The 25,002-nt window shown below is 42.0% G+C and overlaps 1 protein-coding gene across 1 annotated transcript in view; it reads left to right on the top strand.

Annotated features, from left to right (window-relative positions):
• The first annotated feature begins 10,748 nt into the window (after positions 1 to 10,748).
• Positions 10,749 to 25,002, top strand: part of LOC120030911 (histone-lysine N-methyltransferase 2B-like) — a 52,770-nt gene continuing 38,516 nt past the window's right edge. The window contains exons 1-13 of the mRNA XM_038976419.1: positions 10,749 to 11,679; positions 12,391 to 12,584; positions 12,810 to 12,923; positions 13,154 to 13,316; positions 13,459 to 13,693; positions 13,805 to 14,103; positions 16,301 to 16,404; positions 16,707 to 16,970; positions 17,058 to 17,168; positions 17,672 to 17,785; positions 17,975 to 18,115; positions 18,511 to 18,721; positions 18,857 to 18,970. Of these exons, the coding sequence (XP_038832347.1) occupies positions 10,749 to 11,679; positions 12,391 to 12,584; positions 12,810 to 12,923; positions 13,154 to 13,316; positions 13,459 to 13,693; positions 13,805 to 14,103; positions 16,301 to 16,404; positions 16,707 to 16,970; positions 17,058 to 17,168; positions 17,672 to 17,785; positions 17,975 to 18,115; positions 18,511 to 18,721; positions 18,857 to 18,970 (2,995 nt within the window). The remainder of the gene's footprint in view (positions 11,680 to 12,390; positions 12,585 to 12,809; positions 12,924 to 13,153; positions 13,317 to 13,458; positions 13,694 to 13,804; positions 14,104 to 16,300; positions 16,405 to 16,706; positions 16,971 to 17,057; positions 17,169 to 17,671; positions 17,786 to 17,974; positions 18,116 to 18,510; positions 18,722 to 18,856; positions 18,971 to 25,002) is intronic.

Genomic DNA, 25,002 nt, shown 5'->3' with positions numbered 1-25,002 from the left:
AATAACACACAGAAATACGAGCCTTGGGTCATTAATATGGTCAAATCCGGAAACTATCATTTCGAAAACAAAACGTTTATTCTTTCAGTGAAATACGGAACTGTTTCGTATTTTATCTAACTTGTGGCATCCCTAATTCTAAATATTGCCGTTACATTGCACAACCTTCAATGTTATGTCATAATTATGTACAATTCTGGCAAATTAATTACGGTCTTTGTTAGGAAGAAATAGTCTTCACACAGTTCGCAACGAGCCAGGCGGGCCAAACTGTTGCACATACCCTGATTCTGCTCTTGCGTTCTGTGCAAGAAGTGACACAATTTCCCTAGTTAAAATAAATTCATGTTAGTGTAGCAGTGTGATGTTGTTCCCCTAGATTACGCACCAAATTGCACACAAGGACCAATTCAAATAGGCCAGGTCAAGAGGGGATGTTAATAATCTGATAATAATAATAATAATTCAGTGTATTTTTTTATTTAATTACAGCTGCATAGCTAATGTTTTTATTTGGTGTACAAACACTTTTTCATACCAATATTGTACATACAAGTGATTGTAAAAGTTTTGTATATTTTGGTTTGGCCCCTTTTGTGGAGCGATGGGTAACGACGCTTCGTGGGTGACTGTTGTTGATGTGTGCAGAGGGTCCCTGGTTCGCGCCCGTGTCGGGGCGAGGGGTCGGACTATAGTTATACTGTTACATTAGCATGCAATATTAACTAAGTATGCAGGTTTAAAAATATATACTTATGTTTTGATTTTAAGAAAGGCATTGATGTTTATGGTTAAGTTGGTGCAACGACAGTGATTTTTTTCGCGAATGAGCTTGTTAACTTCTTCTGGCTGCAAGCCCGAGGCCGGCCACAATATGACAACAGCCACTTCAAGTGCAGGGCGCGAAATTCAAAATATATTTTTTAGAAATATTTAACTTTCACACATTAACAAGTCCAATACAGCAAATGAAAGGTACACATCTTGTGAATCCAGCCAACATGTCCGATTTTTAAAATGTTTTACAGCGAAAACAGCACGTATATTTATGTTAGCTCACCACCAAATACAAAAAAGGACAGACATTTTTCACAGCACAGGTAGCATGCACAAAGCCAACCTAACTAACCAAGAACCAACCAAACTAACCAACAAACAACTTCATCAGATGACAGTCTTATAACATGTTATTCAATAAATCTATGTTTTGTTCGAAAAATGTGCATATTTCAGGTATAAATCATAGTTTACATTGCAGCTACAATCAGAAATTGCACCGAAAGCAGCCAGAATAATTACAGACACCAACGTCAAATACCTAAATAGTCATCATAAAACATTTCTGAAAAATACATAGTGTACAACAAATGAAAGACAGGCATCTTGTGATTCCAGCCAATATTTCCGATTTATTAAGTGTTTTACAGCGAAAACACAATATAGCGTTATATTAGCTTACCACAATAGCCAGAAACACAAGCCATTCCCCAGTAGCAAAGGTTAGCGATCGTAACAAACCAGCAAAAGATATATAATTTTTGACTAACCTTGATAAGCTTCATCAGATGACAGTCCTATAACATCAGGTTATACATACACTTATGTTTTGTTCGAAAATGTGCATATTTAGAGCTGAAATCAGTGGTTATACATTGTGCTAATGTAGCATATTTTTCCCACAACGTCCGGATATTTTTCTGACACTTTTTCTGACACACATATTCTGACCAAATAGCTATTCATAAACATAACTAAAAAATACATGTTGTATAGGAAATGATAGATACACTAGTTCTTAATGCAATCGCCGTGTTAGAATTCTAAAAATAACTTCATTACGACATACAGCTTAGGTATAGCGAGAGAGTACCCAAAAGCTAGGCGCAAACGACTAGCACAACATGTTCGGCAGATATATGAAATAGCATCATAAAATGGGTCCTACTTTTGCTGATCTTCCATCAGAATGTTGTACAAGGGGTCCTTTGTCCAGAACAATCGTTGTTTGGATTTAGAACGGCCTTTTTCCCTCTCGATTTAGCAAGCACACTTGCCAAGTGGCGCGAATCTCTCCATGTCAACAAACGGAAGAGAACGGTACACGGCAAAACTCCCGAAAAAATTTCAATAATCTGATTAAACTATATTGAAAAAACATACTTTACGATGATATTGTCACATGTATCAAATAAAATCAAAGCCGGAGATAGTAGTCGCCTATAACGACAGCTTTTCAGAAGGCAATCCCCGGTTCCTTCTCGCGCCTTCCTGAAAACAGGAAATGGGTGACACGTCATTCCAAGAGGATTTATTCCAGCTCAGACCAAGATAAACACTCCATTTCTTCTCTCACTGCCTCTTGACATCTAGGGGAAGGTGTATGACGTGCATGTATACTAATACGTATCATGCCCATTTATAGGCAGGACCTAGAACAGAGCATAGTTTTCAGACTTTCCACTTCCTGGTCAGGAAGTTTGTGCCAAATGAGTTCTGTTTTACTCACAGATATAATTCAAACGGTTTTAGAAACTAGAGAGTGTTTTCTATCCAATAGTAATAATAATATGCATATTGTACGAGCAAGAATTGAGTACGAGGCCGTTTGAAATGGGCACCTTTTATCTGGCTACTCAATACTGCCCCTGCAGCCCAAACAGGTTAAATCATCACCGTTTGGCGAAGTAGGCTGTGATTCAAAGATAAAATGCTGATTTACCGATTTGTTATGAAAACTTGAAATCAACCCTAATTAATCGGCCATTCCGATTAATCGGTTGACCTCTAGTCTGAACATCAGACAGGATGGCATTGTCTCCCTCAATCCGTGCAATGGCTACTGCTATAGGTTTCAGGAGTTTCAGGCTACTTACCACTCTCTCCCAAAATACATAATCCAGGAGGATCCACTTGATTGGGCTGTCCATATCGGCAGACTGTGATATGGCCATTTCTTGGAGAGATTCCTTCCCCTCCAGGATACTGTAAAATATGATGACAACATCACCCCAACAGGTGTTGCTGGACAGCTTCAATGTGGTGCTCTTATTTTTCTCACTTTGCTTGGTGAGGTAGATTGCTGCTATAACTTGATGACCCTTCACATACCTAACCATTTCCTTGGCTCTCCTGTAAAGTGTATCCATTGTTTTCAGTGCCATGATGTCCTTGAGGAGCAGATTCAAAGCATGAGCAGCACAGCCAATGGGTGTGATGTGAGGGTAGGACTCCTCCCCTTTAGACCAAGCGGCCTTCATGTTCGCAGCATTGTCTGTCACCAGTGCAAATACCTTCTGTAGTCCAAGGTCATTCATGACTGCCTTCAGCTCATCTGCAATGTAGAGACCAGTGTATCTGTTGTCCCTTGTGTCTGTGCTCTTGCAGAATACTGGTTGAGGGGTGGAGATGATGATGTAGTTAATTATTCCTTGCCCACGAACATTCGACCACCCATCAGAGATGATCGCAATACAGTCTGCTTTCTCTATGATTTCTTTGACCTTCACTTGAACTCTGTTAAACTCTGCATCCAGCAAATGATAGATAAAGCATGTCTGGTTGGAGGGGTGTATGCTGGGCGAAGAACATTCAGAAATCTCTTCCAATACACATTGCCTGTGAGCATCAGAGGTGAACCAGTTGCATACGCAGCTCGAGCAAGACATTCATCAGCATTTCTCTGACTACGTTCCTCCATTGAGTCAAAAAAAACTTCTGATTCCAGGAGGACCATGAGCTGTTGCTATCAATAGGGTGTCTTATCATTTTCACCTCGAATAGAAGTAGAATGACTTTTATCAAAGGTTGCTTGTTGTGGGTTCTGAGGGAACTTTATTCACTTTGCCAGATGATTTTTAATCTTTGTTGCATTCTTCACATATGATTTGGCACAGTACTTGCAAATGTACACAGCTTTTCCTTCTACATTAGCTGCAGTGAAATGTCTCCACACGTCAGATATTGCCCGTGGCATTTTCCTGTCAAGATTTTTTTTTTTAAATGAGTAAAAAAAATAAAAAATACAATTCCATGTACAGATAAATAGTTAAGCAGTTAGATTAAACAACTCCTTTGTAAGAAATGTTTTAAAATGAAACATGTATGGAAACAGGTGAATTAACACTGTTAGCAGGCTCAAGCAAGGTAAAACCCACATGGTAGCAAAAACTAACTAGCAAAACCTGTTAACAAGTTAGAAATTATTTAAACACACTTTTCTGAAGGCCACTATTTACTAGTTAACAAAAAATTATGTCATAAAAAATATATTCACCCCACCCAGTATTGTAATCAAAACTTCCCAGAAAGCATGTAGTCCTTGGTTCAGACAGTGTAGTAGTTTGGCATCAATAGCATCTCATTAGTGTGCAAGATCTCGAGAATCAGCTATATATGTGATGGAAGAGTGCACTGCACATGTGATGGAAGAATGAATTGTGTATGCAGAGGGTTTCAATTCCATTGAATTGGGTGTAGTTTAACCAAAATATGTCACAAGACTTAGAATTGCCTTATGTGTATCCCACAAAAAAGGTTCACTGTTATAAGCTAACTTTTTTGATGAATTTTAGCAAAATTCCTGGGCTTAACTTTTCATGGAAAATTTGCCTAAATATTCAAAAAATTTACTGGAAAGTTTCCGACCCTTTGCAACCCTAGTCCTGAAATACAAAGCTTTATGTTTGGGACAAATCCAACACACCACATCGCTGGGTATCTCTCTTCATATTTACAAGCATGGTGGTGGCTGCATCATGTTATGGGTTTGCTTGTCATCAGCAACTACTAGTGAGTTTTTAAGGACAAAAAGAAACAGAATAGATCTAAGCACAAGCAAAATTCTAGTGGAAAACCTTGTTTGTGTGCTTTCCAACAGCCAATGGAAGACAAGTTCACCTTTTAAGCAAGACGATAACCTACAACACAATGGCATATACATACATACAGTTGAAGTCGGAAGTTTACATACTTGGAGTCAATAACTTGTTTTTCAACCACTCCACATATTTCTTGTTAACAAACTGTAGTTTTGGCAAGTCGGTTAGGACATCTAATTTGTGCATGACACAAGTCATTTTTACAACAATTGTTTACAGACAGATTATTTCACTTATAGTGAGTTATATCACAATTCCAGTGGGTCAGAAGTTTACATACAGAAGTACATACAGCAGTTTACTAAGTTGACTGTGCCTTTAAACAGCTTGGAAAAGTCCAGAAAATGATGTCATGGCTTTAGAAGCTTCTGATAGTCTAATTGACATCATTTGAGTCAATTGGAGGTGTACCTGTGGATGTATTTCAAGGCCTACCTTCAAACTCAGTGCCTCTTTGCTTGACATCATGGGAAAATCCAAAGAAATCAGCCAAGACCTCAGAAAAAAATGTGTTGACCTCCTCAAGCCTGGTTCATCCTTGGGAGAAATGTCCAAACGCCTGAAGGTACCACGTTCATCTGTACAAACAATAGTATGCAAGTATAAACACTATGGGACCACACAGCCGTCATACCGCTGAGGAAGGAGACGGTTTCTGTCTCCTAGAGATGAATGTACTTTGGTGCAAAAAGTGCAAATCAATCCCAGAACAACAGCAAAGGACCTTGTGAAGATTCTGGGGGAATCAGGTACAAAAGTATCTCTATCCACAGTAAAACTAGTCCTATATCGACATAACCTGAAAGGCCGCTCAGCAAGGAAGAAGCCACTGCTCCAAAACCACCATAAAAAAGCCAGACTAATGTTTGCAACTTCACATGGGGACAAAGATCGTACTTTTTGGAGAAATGTCCTCTGGTCTGATGAAACAAAAATAGAACTGTTTGGCCATACTGACCATTGTTATGTTTGGAGGAAAAAGGGAGCTGCGAATCCAAAGAACACCATCCCAACCATGAAGCACGGGGGTGGCAGCATCATGTTGTGGGGTTGCTTTGCTGCGGGAGGGACTGGTGCACTTCATAAAATAGATGTCATCATGAGGAAGGAAAATGATGTGGATATATTGAAGCAACATCTCAAGACATCAGTCAGGGAGTTAAAGCTTGATAGCAAATGGGTCTTCCAAATGGACAATGACCCCAAGTATACTAACAAAGTTGTGGCAAAATGGCTTAAGGACAACAAAGACAAGGTACAGGAGTGGCCATCACAAAGCCCTGACCTCAATCCCATAGAAAATTTTTGGGCAGAACTGAAAAAGTGTGTGCAAGCAAGGAGGCCTACAAACCTGACTCAGTTACACCAGCTCTGTCAGGAGGAATGGGCCAAAATTCACCAAACTTATTGTGGGAAGCTTGTGGAAGGCTACCTGAAATGTTTGACCCAAGTTAAACAATTTAAAGGCAATGCTACCAAATACTAATTGAGTGCATGTAAACTTTTGACCCACTGGGAATGTGATGAAAGAAATAACAGCTGAAATATATAATTCTCTCTACTATTATTCTGACATTTCCCATTCTTAAAATAAAGTGGTGATCCTAACTGACCTAAGACAGGGAATTTTTACTAGGATTAAATGTCAGGAATTGTGAAAAACTGAGTTTAAATGTATTTGGCTAAGGTGTATTTAAACTTCCGACTTCAACTGTATATATGTATGTATATATGTATGTGGCTATATAGATAGACAAATATTATATATATATATATATATATATATATATATATATATATATATATATATATATTATACATATACAGTGGGGAGAACAAGTATTTGATACACTGCCGATTTTGCAGGTTTTCCTACTTACAAAGCATGTAGAGGTCTGTAATTTTTATCATAGGTACACTTCAACTGTGAGAGACGGAATCTAAAAAAAATTCCAGAAAATCACATCGTATTAATTTGCATTTTATTGCATGACATAAGTATTAGATCACCTACCAACCAGTAAGAATTCCGGCTCTCACAGACCTGTTAGTTTTTCTTTAAGAAGCCCTCCTGTTCCTTACTCATTACCTGTATTAACTGTGAAGTGAAATAATTTGTCTGTTAACAATTGTTGGAAAAATTACTTGTCATGCACAAAGTAGATGTCCAAACCGACTTGCCAAAACTATAGTTGTGAACAAGAAATGTATGGAGTGGTTGAAAAACTAGTTTTAATGACTACAACCTAAGTGTATATGAACTTCAGATTTCAACTGTATATTTTTGACAGCTTTTATTTGACTACATTCCTAAAGAAAATAATGTACTTTTTACTCCATTTTCTGTGACACTCAAAATTACTTGTTACATTTTGAATTTATCAGGACAGGAAAAGGGTCCAATTCTCACACTTATCAAGAGAACATCCCTGGTCATCCGTACTGCCTTTGATCTGTCGGACTCACTTATCACAAAATTATTCATTTGTAAATGATGTCAAAGTGTTTGAGGCTATCCAGGCTATCCAGAAAAAAAAATGGTGCAGTCCGGTTTGCTTAATATAAGGAATTTGTAATGTATTTATACTTTTACTTTTGATACTTAAGTATATTTTATCAATTTCATTTACTTTTGGTACTTAAGTATTTTTAAAGCCCAATACTTTGACTTTTACTCTAGTATTTTACTGGGTGACTTTCGCTGTTACTTGAGTCATTTTTTTATTAATGTTTATTTGTTACTTTTTCCATCACTGCAAGTATATACTGGAGTTGCTTACCAAGACGACATTGAAGGTTACTGAGAGGCCTAGTTACAGTTTTGACTTCAATCTGCTTGAAAATCTATGGCGAGACTTGAAAATGGCCGTCTTGCTATGATCAACAACCAACTTGACAGCTTGAATAATTCTAAAGAGAGTATGGTGCAAATATTCTACATTCCAGTGGTGCAATGCTCTTAGAGACTCACCCATAAAGACTCACAGCTGTAATCACTGCCAAAGGTGATTCTGACTTGTATTTACTCAGGGGTGTGAATAGTTATGTAAATTAGATTTCTGTATTTCATTTGCAATAAATTAGCAATTTTCTTCTTTTTTTTCATGTTTTCACTTTGTCGTTATGGGGTATTGTGTAGATGGGTGAGAAATTTAATTTTAAACCATTTTGAATTCAGGTTGTTACGCAACAAATGTGGAATAAAACAAGGGGTATGAATACTTTCTGAAGGCATTGTATATCAGCTTAGATATGATAGTAATTTCCTCATGTTTTTTTCCTCCATAAGGTAATCCTGTCAAAACAAAATCAAAAAGGATACGAGAGAAGCTACCTCTTGTAGTCACCCCAAAGGAGACAGATGGGTCTCCAACTCCTAAAGAAGATGCACCATCTTCACAAGAGGTCCACTGTGCAATTCCGCCTGATGCAGTGCCTTCCAAGGATGGTAGGAAGGGTTCAAAAAACAAGCACTCAAACCCAGCAAAGGAGAAGCGTCCTGCAAAAAACGGGGCAGCTATAACTCCAAGGATTACCATCAAGTTGGTGGCCAAGAAGGCGGTGAGAAAGGAAATGGGAGGATGTCTAAAATCTGTGGAGAAGCTGAAGGGAAAAGGATTACATTTTCAATCAAAAGCTAATGACGTCAAAGGTGACCAGATCTCCTGTGCCCATGTCAAATTAAAGACAGAGACACAAGCTGATGAGGCACAGCATCTGAATGGCACTGAGGATGAGGGAGGCGGAGGAGCCATACCGGCAAGGAGGCGTGGTAGATCTGCCTCCAAGATCACTGAACCCTGTGTTCAACGTGGGGCCAAAGTTGGGGAGGTTGATGACCAAAAATCAGAGGGGGGTATAAAATCAACAGGCAAACAGGACATTGCACTGGAAAGTGGAAATGCAGAGCCAAAAACAGACATTAAGAAATTCAAACGGAAAGAAAGAACCACAGAGGTAAGCACTGAAGTCAATAAACTGGTGATCCGGAGAAGAAGTAGAACTACTAATCCACCCCCCGAAACAAATGAAGGCCTTGTAACAACAGAATCAAAAAACCAGAGCAATGATAAAGTATGTCTGGCAGAGTCTTTGTTAGAGGTTTCAAGAATAGAGGAAGCCAAACCACCATCCAGAAAGAGTAAGCGTAAACAAAGCAAGGCACATCAAGAAGAGAAGATGGTTACAGAAATCCACGTTCCATTAGCCACAGAACCTGAAAAGTCAATTGTTGAATCCAATGACGGTCTGGCTTTTAAAAATGACGATGACATAATCGGGATTCCAAGTTTTAAGCTGATTAAAATCAGAAACCCCAAATTGGAAGGCTCATCTCGTAAGAAGAAACGAAGCAAGTTTGTGTGGACACTTACATTAGTTAAGGGGAAAAGAAAGGACACCCAAGTGCAGGGCTCTGGAAATACTGTCAAAGGAACAGAGAAGCAGCAGAGTACCACTGAATTAGACAAAGACTCTCTTTTTGAACCCAGTGTGATCAAGAGTGTAGAGAACCCCGAAGAAAAAGAGGCCACAAGTTTTACCACTTCCAGAGATGCTGAGCACACACATAATGAGAAGTCTTCCAAGAAGAAGACTAAGGAGACTTCGTCTCTTGAGGAAAAGTCCTCTCTTCATGTTGAAGTGGGACAGGTAATGCAACCACATCCAGAGGAGGCCACTCAAACTGACTGTGGTGATACTGTGGCAAAGGTTGTTCCACCCCTTCAGATAAAAAAGGTCTCCTCACCCGGTAAACCTAAACGCTCAAAACCATCATTCTTGATCCATCAAACTAGTCCTGCGCCGGAAGAAAAAAAGATACTGGTAAACACAACAGATTCAAGTGAAATTCTGGAGGAAAATGTTTTTTTATCAGACACAAATGCTGTGCCAACTCCCAAAGCAAGGAGGAGAAGACTGGCAAAGATGTCTACACCACGGAAGAAGCGGGGAAGTCATAAACCCTGGACAACCCACAAACACAAGCTTCAATCAAGTCCAAATGTGGAACATCCATCTGCTATACCTGCCAGTGAAGCAGAACCACAGACCAATGAGGTTTTGAAGACAGACAATGTGGAAACCTCAGTCTCTAAACCTAGAAGGAGAAGAAGTTTGAGTATTTCAGTTAGAAAGAGGCCAGGGAAGACACAGATGTTACCTGAACCCGCTGAATCTCCAAATACAGAGTTAGCCCCATCTGAACCACAGACAGAGGAGGTCTCCACGTTGTCTGTTGTCTCTAAACATAGAAGAACTTCTAGCCTTTCAATAAGAAAGAAGTCAAGAAAGACACCATCTGAAACTCCAAACACAGAGATGGCCCCATCTGAACAGCAGACAGAGGAGGTCTCCACATTGTCTGTTGTCTCTAAACCTAGGAGAAGAACTTCTAGCCTTTCAATAGGAAAGAAGTCAAGAAAGACACCATCTGAAACTCCAAACACCGAGATGGCCCCATCTGAACAGCAGACAGAGGAGGTCTCCACATTGTCTGTTGTCGCTAAACCTAGGAGAAGAACTTCTAGCCTTTCAATAAAAAAGAAGTCAAAGACACCAACATCATCTGAAACTCCAAACACAGAGATGGCCCCATTTGAACCACAGACTGAGGAGGTCTCCACATTGTCTGTTGTCGCTAAACCTAGGAGAAGAACTTCTAGCCTTTCAATAAGAAAGAAGTCAAAGACACCAACATCTGAAACTCCAAACACTGAGATGGCCCCTTTGGAACCACAGAGAGAGGAGGTCTCCACGTTGTCTCTTGTCTCTAAACCTAGGAGAATAGCTTCTAGCCGTTCAATAAGAAAGAAGTCAAAGACACCAACATCATCTGAAACTTCAAACATACAATTAGCCCGATCTGAACCTATGACTTTGGCTGACACTCAACCAGCGGTAAAGGTGGAGCAAGAGACCCAGCCAATAGAGAGTGGAAAGGTGCTGCTGTTGGAGCCCTCTGTTATTGAAAAGACAGAACCACGCCGTCATAGAAGTCTGTTCAAACATGGCAAAAAGAAGCGAAGAGCCTTGATTGGACAGAGGCAGAAACAGAAACAAAGGCAGAGGCCAAGAGGGAGAAAGAGTGATGAGAGTAAATCACCTGAAAGTAAGGTACCTGAAGCTGTTGAAGAGGTAGACCTAAAGGAAGTTTCCTCCCCAGAGGCTGCTTCCACACCGGCAAGCTCTAAACTCCTTGGCATCCTCAAGACCAAGTACAGAAGGAAAAAGGTCCCCAATTCAAGCTTTCAGTTCCTTGGTACCAAAAGACCAAGAGCCAGGCCTAAAACTCTATCTAAGCAGGTAGAAATGGATCTCGCCCAGCAAATTTTGGAGGAGCAGGATATACAAGACACTGTGGATGATGAACCACAGTCTGATGCTTTTGATGACCAGCATGGTAAATCAAAGTACCTTAAAAACATAAAGCACTTCATCATGCCTGTTGTCAGTGTCCGGTCCTCACGGGTGATCAAGACTCCACAGAGGTTTATGGATGATGCTGGCATGTCCGTTTTGCCTCGTAGAAACTCCCCGAAGAAAGGCCAACTATTCGGCTTACACCCACGCACTGGAAGGAAACGAGAAGATGGCACAGGTAGAGAGCTTACTCCTGATCTGCCTATCGACGAGGAAGAATTTCTGAATGAGGCTCAGTTAGATGTCGATTTGTTCTCAACTCAGGAACTCGAACAGGAAACCACTGACGTGAGTGACGGCTTATCCTCCGGAAAGCAGTCTGGAAAGAGGAAGTCCCTTTTGAGGAATCCCAGTTTCAAGTGGCATGTGCCAGGAGAGTCTGGTGAGGAGGTATATACACTGGACAAAACTCTACAGAGCGAGTATGAGACTTTACTTTTATCCAAAGAATTTCAAATTGCTTCTGACCCATCAACCGATCCCCAGGAGGTTCAGAAAAAGAAAAGGTGCTACAAGTTCAACAAGCAAACATCTCACCTAAATATGTACAAGCGACTGAAGAAGCTGCAACCAGGACTTCCCAAAAAGAGAAGAAAAAACGTGATGACAGATGGTGTTTGCAATACTCTTCAATCTTCTGTTCATATGCTAGCGGAAGGTCTGGATGATGAAGTCAAGAGCATCTGTCTAAAGAAACGTCCCACAATCACAGCTCCAAGCAAACCCAAATCAAAGCAAGGCAAATCCAAGCTCAAGATTGAGGACCTTGATAGCCCTGGGGTTGTGCGAAAAGTCTCTGTGTGTGTTCGGACTATGAACTCAAAGTTCTTAACATTTCAATATGGAGAACATGAGGAGTTGACAGAGGAAGACAAAACAAATGCTGAAAATGTTATTGCAGGTAAGCAAAGATCAATCAATTAATGCTGGTAGTTGTTTAACACTGGCTTGCTTGATAAATAACTGCACATTATGTAAACCTGGTATTTTTGTTTATTTGTATGTTACTTGGTTTAATGTCTCTGAGTATGTTTTTACTGCTTAAACTACCCTGGAAAGTAGTGACATACTTTTTGGTCTTTCTCTGTCCCAGAAGCAGGAAAGCTTGAGCCACAGGAACTGCATCTGAACATGATCGCTGAGGCTGACCGTGCTGCTGCTGAGGAGAAAGGAGCCACCCAGAGAGTTCGCTTCACAGGGGCCAATAAGAGGATGTTCAATCTGCTCAAGAAAGCCAAGGTCCAGCTCAACAAGATTGACCAGCAGAAACAACTCAAGTCCTCAGGGGTAATAATTGTCCCACTCATAAAAAGAATACACTTCAAAATTGCCATGCAAACAGTAATTGTTTTTCAGTAAACAACATGCATGGTGGGACTTTTTTCTGATACAGAATATGCTTTGTTTCCCTTCATTGTCATTAAATAGGATGATATTCATTAACACCAATATTGTGATATCTCTGGAGAGCTTCCTGTGTAAGCCCATAGTGATGAAACATGTTACCTGCAGCTTCTATCAGGGCCTGCTGGCTCCAGAGATGCAGCAGGGAAGAGACAAAGGAGGAAATCGAAAGAGCAGCTTGAGCCTGCTGCCTCAAACATGACTGACCCTCCCCTGTCACAGGTATGGGCATATGAACACAATCCTGGTCTGTGCTGTTCTCTGCATGTTTTATGTTCAGTGTCTCTTGCTATTCAATGTGTCTGAATGTTGCTTTGTCTCTTACTCAATAAAGTATCAGTATGTTTCTTCCTCACTAAGACCCACCTTTTCTGGTCATAAATACATTTTTCATTGTGATGAATGAATGTCATAACAGCATCCCTCCCTGTCCCCCCTCTCCTTGTTAACAGGAGTTCCGCAGAGCGGGGGGTCCACGCATCAAGCATGTGTGCCGTGCAGCAGCTGTGGTGCTGGGCCAGCCTCGTGCGCTGGTGTCCGATGACATGATCCCCAGACTCAGTGCTCTGCCTCTGCATGAGAGAACTGGCATATCCCCCTCTGGCAAGAACCAAGGTAGAGTCTCAAGCTTTCAAAACTGATTATCAATGCAAATCTCTCAAACATTTTTAAGTGACATTATGCGTTCTGGTCTTTCCACAACTTTCTTTGACTTTCCTATGAAAGATATCATAATTATATACCTGATCTATTGAAGGTGGTGAGTCTCTCTCTGGTCCAGACAGCCCTGGGCTGCTGGACCAAAAGGTTACCAAGGTCAGGAAGTCGGGAGCAGGTTTTGCTAAACAAAAGAGCCTTGCACCAGTTGGACTCCGCTCTCGGAGGTGTGGGATCTGCAAGGGCTGCAACCATGAGGAGGACTGTGGCGAGTGCATGAACTGCCTGGACAAACCCAAGTTTGGAGGGCCCAATACGAAGCGACAGTGCTGCATGTAAGTGTACTGCTCATCAGAATTGCAAAGGTGACCAACTCGCATATATGTTACTGAATTATATAGATTGAATAGACAATTAAATGAACCATTTTTTTCTCTTTCCAATAGATATAAAAGATGCGATCAGATTGAAGACAGAAAAGCACGTCGTTTGAGTGGCAAGTTCCCTGGAGGTCCTGGGAAACGCCCGCGGCACTCCCTCAGCGTGGTTCAGTCTAGCAATGAGGAACTTGATGGGATGGAGGTGGGGGACAGCCAGAGCCCATCTGTGAGGAAGCAGCCGCGGCGTTGTGTGAAGCCGCGCTCCTACTTTGACCTGCTGGACTATGACTCCGACCTGGAGATCACTGTGGGCTCCAACTCTGCCTCCCCCGGCCGGAGGAGAGGCCCCGGCCCACGCATCCAAGGTAGTAATGTAACATTATTGGGAAGTGATAATAGAAAGGGATTTTACTCTATTTAATATTGTCAGATCTTCTGGAACAGGTATTCCCAAACTGGGGCACGCGCAATACCGTCGGCAGTATGCTAAATAAAAATGTGATTCACATTTCACTTTTTTTTCTTCACATTTTCAAACAGTCCATTTTAGTAAGGCCTGTGTCCATAGAGACACATACCAGTTCTACTGGTAGTACTGCTACTACCAGCAGTACTACACCTGCACCTGTCGACTACACAAGTTATGTTGCTTCCACGAGCACATCCAATGCCAGCATCATTAATTCTACATTTGTTGTTAGCCCAGCTAGCATGGACACTGACAGTTGTGAATCTGATGCAGCCGAAGAGCTACCGTCCCCTAACCCGGGAAAGCACCGAACAACAGACAGGGACATTGGACCATCGAAAAGGCGCAAATATGAAGAGAACTATATTGATTTGGGGTTCACTTATATTGGGAGTAGTGCCTCTCCTCAGCCACAGTGTGTTATGTGAAAAAGTACTATCTCACAACTCGATGAAACCTTCACTTTTGCGCAGACATTTAGAAACAAAACATGCTAATTTGAAAAATAAGCCATGGTAGTTTTTTGAGAGAGAATTAAGATGACTTTCGAGTAGTAAGACATGTATAAAATCAACAGATACCATTAATAAGAATGGGCTAGAAGCGTCTTATATGGTGAGCTACCGAGTGGCTAGGACAGGCAAGCCCCATACTATTGTGGAGGACTTAATTCTTCCTGATGCCGTGGATATGGATGGGACAATGCTGTGGGGAGAATGCCCCAAAAACGATACAGACAATGCCTTCATCAAACACCACTGTTTCACAACGCATCAGTGACATGGCAGGACATGACAGGGAAACATAGTGGAGTGGTAACGCGCGTGCAAGCAGTTGCTCTCGGCAGTGTACGCCGCTTAGGTACACTGCAGCATCCACCAAGAGGCTCTTGCTGCCAAGGGAATGCCTGACAGCTTGAAAGACGTTTTGCACACTACAGTTTCCACAATATCAGAAGTGCGCTGGTTATCAAGGGGCAAAGTATTGACACAAGCTTAATGTTTTCTTTACTGCCCATAATGTTCACTTGTCTGAACGCTTGCATGATGACGAGTTTCTCACACGACTGGCCTATCTGGGTGATGTTTTTTTCTCGCCTGAATGATCCAAATCTAGGATTACAGTGACTCTCCACAACTATATTCAATGTGCAGGACATTGAGGCTATGATTAAGAAGTTGGAGCTCTTCTCTGTCTGCATTATCAAGGTCAACACACAGGTCTTTCCATCATTGTATGATTTATTTTGTGTGCGAAAGAACTCAAGCTTATGGACAATGTCAAATGTGATATAGCGAAGCACCTGAGTGAGTTGGGTGTGCAATTACGCAAGTACTTTCCAGAAACGGATGACACAAATAGCTGGATTCGTTATCCCTTTCATGCCCTGCCTCCAGTCCACTTACTGATATCTGAACAAGAGAAATCGAAATTGCAACAAACGGTTCTGTGTAAATTTAATTTAATCAGAAGCCACTGACAGATTTCTGGATTGGGCTGCGCTCAGAGTATCCTGCCTTGGCAAACCACGCTGTTAAGACACTGATGCCCTTTGCAACCACGTACCTATGTGAGAGTGGATTCTCGGCCCTCACTAGCATAAACGAATTACAGGCAGAGACTGTGTGGAAAATGATTTAAGACAGACTCTCCAATACAACCCAACATTGCAGAGTAATGTGCATCCTTTCAAGCACACCCTTCTCATTAACCTGTGAGTTATTCAAATTTTTTGATGAACAAATGTTTTATATGTAAGATGGTTAAATAAAGAGCCAAACGATTGATTATTATTATTTGTGACATGGTCGTATAAGAGCTCTTATAGGAACAAAACTCACACTCATTTATACATGTATCATATAGTGTGTGTGGCAGGCTTACAATGGTGGCACATTTGAGAGTGTGCTGACCCTGGTGCTAGAGAGGGTACGCAGCTGGAGGTTGAATGTTTGAAGGGGTACGGGACTACAAAAAGATTGGGAACCACTGTTCTAGAAAATCCCGGTCAAAGCTGTGAGTTAATGCGTTAACTCTGAAGTATTAACACTGTATGTCTAATGACCACTGCAATGGTTCCTTTTTGTCTTCAGACTTTGTCTCTCTGGATGGATTCCTGGGAGACCTATCGGACGACGGTGTGAGACATCGCAGGCTGCACCACCGAGTCCCTCCTGGTCGCCGTAAAACTGACAAGGTAAAGAATCACAACAGGGCTGCTGCTCTGATGCCACTGAGCAGGCGGTGCATGAATTGACAGTTTCTGGGTCGCCTAGGTGAATAACACAAAGGATCTGCACAACCCACTCCCCCCCCCCCCCCCCCCCCCTCTCTCTCCAATCTCTCTATCTTTCCACTCACTTCGTCTTCTCTCTGCTGCACCTTATGGTGGGATTCCCTGTCCTCTCTTCCTTCTCTCTCCTCTGATTTCGAGTTAAGCTGCTGCTTGCTTAGGTGCTCGTGGCAGATAACGCTGGTGCTCTTTTGCTTTGGCCTCAGCAGTCCCACCCTTCACAGGCACAGCAGAAGCGGACAGGCCCGTGGAGCGGTGGTGTCTACAGCTGGCTGGACGATGACAACCAGGGAGAGAGAGAGTCAGAGGGGCTGTCGGCAGAGCAGCTACTGCTGCAGATGACACAGTCCCCCCCACACTCCCAGTCAGACCTAGAGCTATCCTCCTCCTCCCCCGAGGACCAAGGGTCTCCCCACCCCTGGCGCCTGCTATCCCACACTGGGGCCACCCCGGGGTGGCCAAGGGCCAGGGTGAGGGTAGGGGGTGAGAGGGGAAGAATGTTGGTGGAGGCGGGGTGGGGATGAGCCTGTTTTTATGCTTCGTCGTATTTTTCCCAGAATCCTCTGGAACAGACGCCACCTAGCGTCCTGGCCGCCCTCGCCAATGGATTTGACCAGAGGGAGAGGGAGCCCTCCGAGCCTACGCACAAGATCGGCGTGGACTTCAAGGTCAGATGTTTTTCCTTGACTCTTGTAGCTGTGGTTTTAGAGATCTCATTTACCAGTTATAACCGTGGTATACGGCTGTCAGCCATTCAGCATTCAGGGCTTGAACCACCCAGTTTTAATGGCCAATATACCAGAAATCCCAGAGGTGCCTTATTGCTATTATAAGCCGTTACCAACATAAATATAACAGTAAATAAGTTGTTTTGCGTCATACCTGTGATATATTGTATGCTAAATACACGGCAAGAATGCCCATCAGCATCCAGGACCCAAACTACTCAATTTATAACCATGGTTAAATTAGCCATTATCACCAGGTTTTGTCTTTGGTTTAGTTCTGTAATACCCTTATCTATCCACTGGATGTCAGTGTACTTCTACATCAAGATTCCAAAAGGCTGTTGTTTCCCATTTCTGTATCTCCCACTCCTGTGTCTGACTCTGTGCTGTGGCCTCTATGAGAGGTGAAAGCTGTGTCTAAGCCTCCCCTGTCTGCCATGCAGGAGGACTGTGACCTCCAGAATGTGTGGATGATGGGAGGCCTGAGTATCCTGACCTCTGTGCCCATCATGCCCCCCTGTGTCTGCCTGCTGTGTGCCAGTAAAGGACAACAAGAGGTAAAGGCTCACAACATGGCTCTGTTATTACAATGTCCATTGGGGGAATGTCTTTGTTTTCAACACTGCTATTTGCTATAGGATGTTTTGACATGTAGGATGTTTTTGTCAATGTATGGCCATCATGGATCTTTTGAATCCACATTGGAAAGTCTTAAACCTGCAGACCGTTGCCTCTTCCTATCCTAGCAAATGCTGTACTGCCAGGTGTGCTGTGAGCCCTTCCACCGGTTTTGCCTTGAGCCAACAGAGCGCCCCTCTGAGGAGAACTGGTGCTGTCGCCGCTGCAAGTGCTGCCATATATGTGGCAGAAAAAACAAGCACTCCAAGGTATGGGTCCACACAAGGCCCCAGTCACTCGTCTCACCTGAGGACTGAACCACCTGGTCACTAGTTTTTAGGCTATATCCAGGGTCTATAGTTAACCCAGAGACTGAAGAGTAAGTGAGACACCAGCAATGCAATATCTGTTTTTTTTCTGCTTCAATGAGAGTCAATGAACTAAGTAGACCAGATCTAGCTGATATTGCATTGATGCCTATAGGAGAGGAACTTACTTTATTAGACCAGAACTGACATTTTGTTCAATAATTCACACTCAGGCCATTAACAATCTTCATATATCCACCATCTTTGGTTTTCACTGATCAGGAAAAAACAGTGACATCAGTGTTTCCACCAATCTATGTGTAACTGTAATACTGTATCTCTCTGGTGTTCCTCAGCCTCTGCTGGAGTGTGACAGATGTCAGAACTGTTATCACCCTTCATGCCTGGGTCCTAACTACCCCAAACCCAACAGGAGGAGGAAGGCCTGGGTGTGTATGACGTGCATCAGGTGTAAAAGCTGTGGGGTTACACCAGGGAAGAGTTGGGACACCGAGTGGAACCACGATAAAGGACTCTGTCCAGACTGCACCAAGCTCCACGACCAAGGTAAGATAAAGTGAACGCTTTGGGGAAGTCGATCTGCAAACACAAATGTTAAAACATGATAAAAGACAAGCTCATTTATTTGGTTTCACTATTCATATGGGAATGGCAGGATATTGACGATATCACTTTCTAAAGGCAACTACTGTCCGATCTGCTTCAAGTGCTATGAGGACAGTGACTACGACAGTCAGATGATGCAGTGTGCCACCTGTAACCACTGGGTCCATGCCAAGTGTGAGGACCTGACAGGTGAGTCTTAGTGTTACGCCCAACTTATGCTGTGTAACGGGCTCCCATGCTCAGCAGTACCTTTCACAGGGATGCAAACTCGTCACTTTTCCGTGATATTTGCCTTTTGATCTCAGTATACAGAAGGTCATCCACGTGAGTCATGTAGATCTGACAAAAAGTGCTTAGATGTAGTGTATCACTCATTGAGTTATAACGTCGAGGCCCCAACAGATCTTCTCCCTGTGTGATCACTACCGACTGTACAGAATGCATCCCTACCCTCTGCGTCCTACAAATAGAATACCAGAGTTTAGATCAAGATGTCAGATATGTCATATCAGAATGAGTGCTTCATCCAATATCACGTGTGACAGCTGTGAGCAGCCAGCTGTGTCCCACTAACCAGCCGTTAGCCTGCTCAGCGGCTTCTCTCCATCTGTTCTTTCTGCACATCTCTATCACTTTTCAAATGCTATTTAGCCGTGATGGCGAGCTGGGGTGTGCAGACAGTGATGTGGTTTCTGTTAAATTTGTTTAATAATTGGAGCTGCTCGCAGTGCAAGGGAAGTAGATACATATTACTCTGTATTATGATACTTGGTCTGTTAGCACATCCTTAGTAAAGTGTTGGTATGGTGACAACCCCATTCTGAAAATAGGCACATTTTCTTGCAGTTTACATAGCTTTTGTCGTGTGTTTCTGTAGGAAGAATCTCTGTCACTTTCACAATAGAGAACATACACTGAGTGTACAAAACATTAGAAACACCTGCTCTTTCCTTGACAGACTGACCAGGTGAATCCAGTTGAGAGCTATGAGCCCTTATGGATGTTACCTTCAATCAGTGTAGATGAACGGGAGGAGACAAGTTAACTTCTACCGACTCAGAAACCCGGATCCGGGAGCACCCCCCACCTCCCCCACCAGTAAAAAAAGCTGAATAGCATAGCTAGCATAGCGTCACAAGTAAATACTAGCATCTAAATATCATTCAATCACAAGTCCAAGATACCAGATGAAAGATCCACTTCTTGTGAATCCAGCAATCATTTCTGATTTGTAAAATGTTTTACAGGGAAGACACAATATGTAAATCTATTAGCTAACCACGTTAGCAAAAGACACCATTTTTCTTTGTCCACCATTTTTTCTCTCCACCAGTAGCTATCACCAATTCGGCCAAATAAAGATATTGATAGCCACTAACCAAGAAAAAACCTCATCAGATGACAGTCTGATAACATATTTATTGTATAGGATAGGTTCTGTTAGAAAAATGTGCATATTTCAGGTAGAAATCATAGTTTACAATTGCATCCACCATCACAACTCGACTAGAATAAATACAGAGAGCAACGTGTATTACCTAATTACTAATCATAAAACATTTCTTAAAAATACACAGCGCACAGCAATGGAAAGACACAGATCTTGTGAATTCAGACAATATTTCAGATTTTCTAAGTGTTTTACAGCGAAAACACAATAAATCGTTATATTAGCATACCACATGTGCAAACATCACCCCAGCATTGATTCAAGGCAAAAAGAGCGATAACGTTATCACCACCAAAATATATTAATTTTTTCACTAACCTTCTCAGAATTCTTCCGATGACACTCCTGTAACATCATATTACAACATACATATAGAGTTTGTTCGAAAATGTGCATATTTAGCCACAAAAAAACGTGGTTATACAATGAGAATAGTAGCAAAACTGGCCTGAAAATGTCGGGCGCCATATTGGACAGTGATCTAGTCTAATGAATAAATATTCATAAACTTGACTAAAAAATACAGGGTGGACAGCAATTGAAAGACAAATTAGTTCTTAATGCAATCGCTGAATTACATTTTTTAAATTATCCTTACTGTGCAATACAGGGTGCACCAAAGCGAAGCTACCCCAAAGAAAATGGCGGAATATGCGTTTAACATTTTTCTACAGAACAACGATTTATCATCATAAATAGTTCTTACTATTAGCTGAACTCCCATCAGAATCTTGGGCAATGTATCCTTTCTCCGGTCTAATCGTCTTTTGGTCGAAAGATGTCCTCTTGTCCCGTCGAAATGGCCACTAACGTTCGGCATGTACTAGAAAAGTGCCCAGCTCTTGGAAGTGCGTCACAAAGAAATGCCAGAAAATCGCACTAAACGGATATAAATTGCTATAAAACGGTTTAAATTAACTACCTTATGATGTTTTTAACACCTATAACGAGTAAAAACATGACCGACGATATATTACTGGCTAAACCAAAGCTTGGAAAGAGGCCAGTCCGACGTCCATCGTGCGCCAAGCGCAGGGAAGAAAAGACATGTACTTCCGCTCTTTGGTCTTTTATACAGGCCCTGATTGCGCAATCGACTCCATTCAAATTGTCACCACTTACTGACATCTAGAGGAAGGCGTAGGCAGTGTTTGTATCCCCATAGCATTCACAGGGACATTAAAACTGACCTGGGACCAGAGGCCAAGATTTCTGAAATCTCACTCCCTGTCAGGAAAAGTGCTGTAGAATGAGTTCTGTTCCACTCAGAGACATAATTCCAACGGTTATAGAAACTAGAGAGTGTTTTCTATCCAATAATAATAATAATATGCATATTGTACGAGCAAGAATTGAGTACTAGGCAGTTTAATCTGGAGACCAATTTATGCTAAGTCGAAACAGCACCCCCTATATTCGCAAGAAGTTAAAGAAGGATTTTTTTTTTTATCCTTTAGACATGGATTGTGCATGTGTGTTATTCAGAGGGTGAATGGGCAATGCAAATTATTGAAGTGCCTTTTTGAATGGGTTCGAGTAGTAGGTACCAGGCACAATGGATTTGAGTGTGTCAAGAACTGCAAAGCTGCTGGGTTTTTCTGTGTCTATTGTTAGGTTCTAATTCTCAGTCGAACTCAATTGATACTATGAAAGCTTAAACAAGTTTATTCTTCCCAGAGGGTCAATACAGCTGCATTCAAACAAAATATGTCTTCACCAACACAAGTATATATATATACTCCAATTTAGGTGCACTCCTCCTCTCCAACCCTTACATCTATTATGGTTCGACAGGAAGACGAAGTGATGGGGTAATGAACCGTTCCTTCTCCCTTAAGGTGACCTGACCTCAACCCCCTTGATGCCTAATCCAAAGCTCTCCACCCGTATCACCTATAGCAATCGGGATTGCCTCCCCTCTACTCAGCACATTCCAAAGCCATCTGGCTCTTACAGATAATCATTAACTTCTGATATAAAAACCAGTCTCTATCACTCCTTAGATACTATAGTATTACTTCTGATCTATCATGTCTCTAGTATAACAATGTTCCAAGTTTAAGATGTCAGAACCCAGAATCTAACAGTCCCCTGTTTCTAGCATTTAACTCCATACTGTTCAACATTACATACACTTGGAAATTACTTTTAAATGGACAAACAATAATAATAAAACATGAATAAAAAATGTAACATGATTAACATTCACAGTTAGGCTTATGGCCTCTGTTCTATATGCACGCTCTTATTTCCATCTCTCATCACACAACAGAATGCCATTCCAGCTGAAGCTGTTGGCTTCCTCCACTTCAGCTGGAGCTGCTTTTCCACTTTCTCCTTCTGGTTCTTAAGAGTGATAGCACAGGATTTGGAAAGCCAAAAAGAAACACAAAACAACAGCATTAACAATGTGTTAAGCTATGCATAATTATATATGCATGAAAACCAAAGTCTGAGACCATGACAATTCCCACTCTCTCTCACCTGACTCTATGCCGAGGATACTTTTCTGCTGGATTCCACAAAATTGAAAGCCCTACAAAGCCTCCTCATGCTTTCGCCCAGTCTTCCCCTTTCCGGCCCCAGGTTCCGAAAGGTGTTCCCAAGCCATGTCATTATCACTTTGTTCCCCATCTCCTCCATTGCCACCTGATAGGCAAGTGCGTATCCCCAATCAACACTACATCCTTTTGAGGTACCTCAGCACTGTATAGACTTTTACATCAATGCCTCCAAAATGTTGTTTAGAGTACAATTACCCCACCATCTATCCTTTCATTTGATGCATTAACCAATAAAGCAGCTAACCCAACTATGATGTTTAAAGTAGCTCCCTGACCCAACCCATCTACATGTCTACAGTGGAATCTAGTCTCTCTCTCTCTCTCTCTCTTTAGCTCTGCTTCCTCTGTCATGGCGTCTTCAAGCTCACCCATTATGCAGTTGGACCTCACTTCCTATGAGAACTGTGAACCCACCGAGGAGAGACATGACGATCTTTACCGCTGCAGGTGCTGTAAGGAGTACTGTGCGTAGACCAGACCAACACTGTCCCAACACCCCCGCCTGGTGTATCTTGATGTATACTCAATCTCCAGAATTCAACCCGTGCCCTCGGTTATCTCCTGCTCCTCAAGTGCTGCTTTCACCTGAGGATATACACACTGCAACGCGTTGGTCATTTCCTGACAACATAGACTCCCCCCTTATGGCAAGATCACTAATTTGTGGCATTTGAATAACAGCCCCTGGTACTCCCATCGGTCTCCCAGTTACCAGCTACCCAGCCATTTGGCAGGAGTCCTCATAAACTGATATCCCAACAATGCTACTAAAGTAACATTTACATTTAAGTCATTTAGCAGACGCTCTTATCCAGAGCGACTTACAAATTGATGTAAGTCGCGTAACCCCTGCTACTACTAACATGGCCCATGAATATAGCCTCCTTCAATTACTGTCCCTACAGCGACTGCCGTGAGAATAACTACTGCATGTTATCTGTCAAGTGTTCGCCGGCTGTTAGAAATTGGTAAAGAGATGAATGATTTGGAAGAATATCCAACCTAAAAAAACTGAGTCACATGTTTCCTGAAAGTTTACCTTAGTGTCTGAAATGCCACCACTATCTCTTCTACTCTCACCATGATCTGGGTATGTGTAATGTTTAACTGTAGTTTAACCTCATAATAGTCCCTATATTGTGCACAGTTAGCTGTCCTCCCTCTCCTGTGAGCCATCTCCTGTAATAATATACATAGTCTCTGGGAATGATACCCCTCTATCACCACAACCTTAATTTATGAGCCCCCACAGATCTCTACCCCAGTCACATTCCACCCCACTTAACAGCCCTATGTAATCATTCTGTCTCAAACACAGGCCTCATGTGTACCTCGCCTCCTGCTACAGATACATTTGCACATATATCATTCCATCTAACCCATAACACAATAGTCACTACTCCTAATGCACTTCTACAGTTATTCTCAAATCAATACGTCAATATACATCAGTCTCTCCTCTGGAACAATGATCACTCTGATGTTCCACGAAACCTATAAACATATTGACTTGCAAAGGAAAGAGCGAAAAAGTACATGTTTAATAACTTCACACCACCCTTGATGTGACTAAAACTGGGGAAAAAACCGTCCATCCGTTACGTTCAATACCCATGTGATGCTGGTCTCAATGCCATCTCCTTCATTTTCATCCTTGTGTGTTATCGCAATACAGACTATGAGCCTTGTTTGCAATTAATTGTACCGTATCATCCAGCAATCTCTATGTATCAATGCGATTTAACATTCAAATTCTGATGACAAAAGAGAACAAAAAAAACCTTCATGGTTGACCCAAGCTATCATCCAGCGAGTTCTCTAACAACCTCCCTGTCAGAGGATACTTAGAGATTAGTTTTCTAGAGCCTCCCTAGACCTTATACATTTTAGCAGTGCCCCCACCCCTCACCGTTTTAGAGCCTCTCTCTCGCTCTCGCTCTCTCGCTCTCTGAATCATAACTAAAACATTTTGCAAATGATCCAACCCAAATATAGAGTGACAGTCCTTAGTGCTTACTTTGAGTCTGACTCGAATTTGTCGGGGTAGGTTCCTTGTTCCTTGTCAATCATTGGCTTATTGGTGAAATCAGCAATCAGACAATATCTTTAAGTAAATCAATTAAACCTTTATTAATGCAATTGCAGACAGAAGTTGACAACGGGAACATAGCACGCATGTTTCCGAGTAAGTTCTGCACCCCACCTAA

The sequence above is a fragment of the Salvelinus namaycush genome, chromosome 37, assembly GCF_016432855.1.
Source record: "Salvelinus namaycush isolate Seneca chromosome 37, SaNama_1.0, whole genome shotgun sequence".
NCBI lineage: Eukaryota > Metazoa > Chordata > Actinopteri > Salmoniformes > Salmonidae > Salvelinus > Salvelinus namaycush.
The sequence above is the reverse complement of the archived record's forward strand: the minus strand, read 5'-3'. Positions and strand labels throughout refer to the sequence as shown.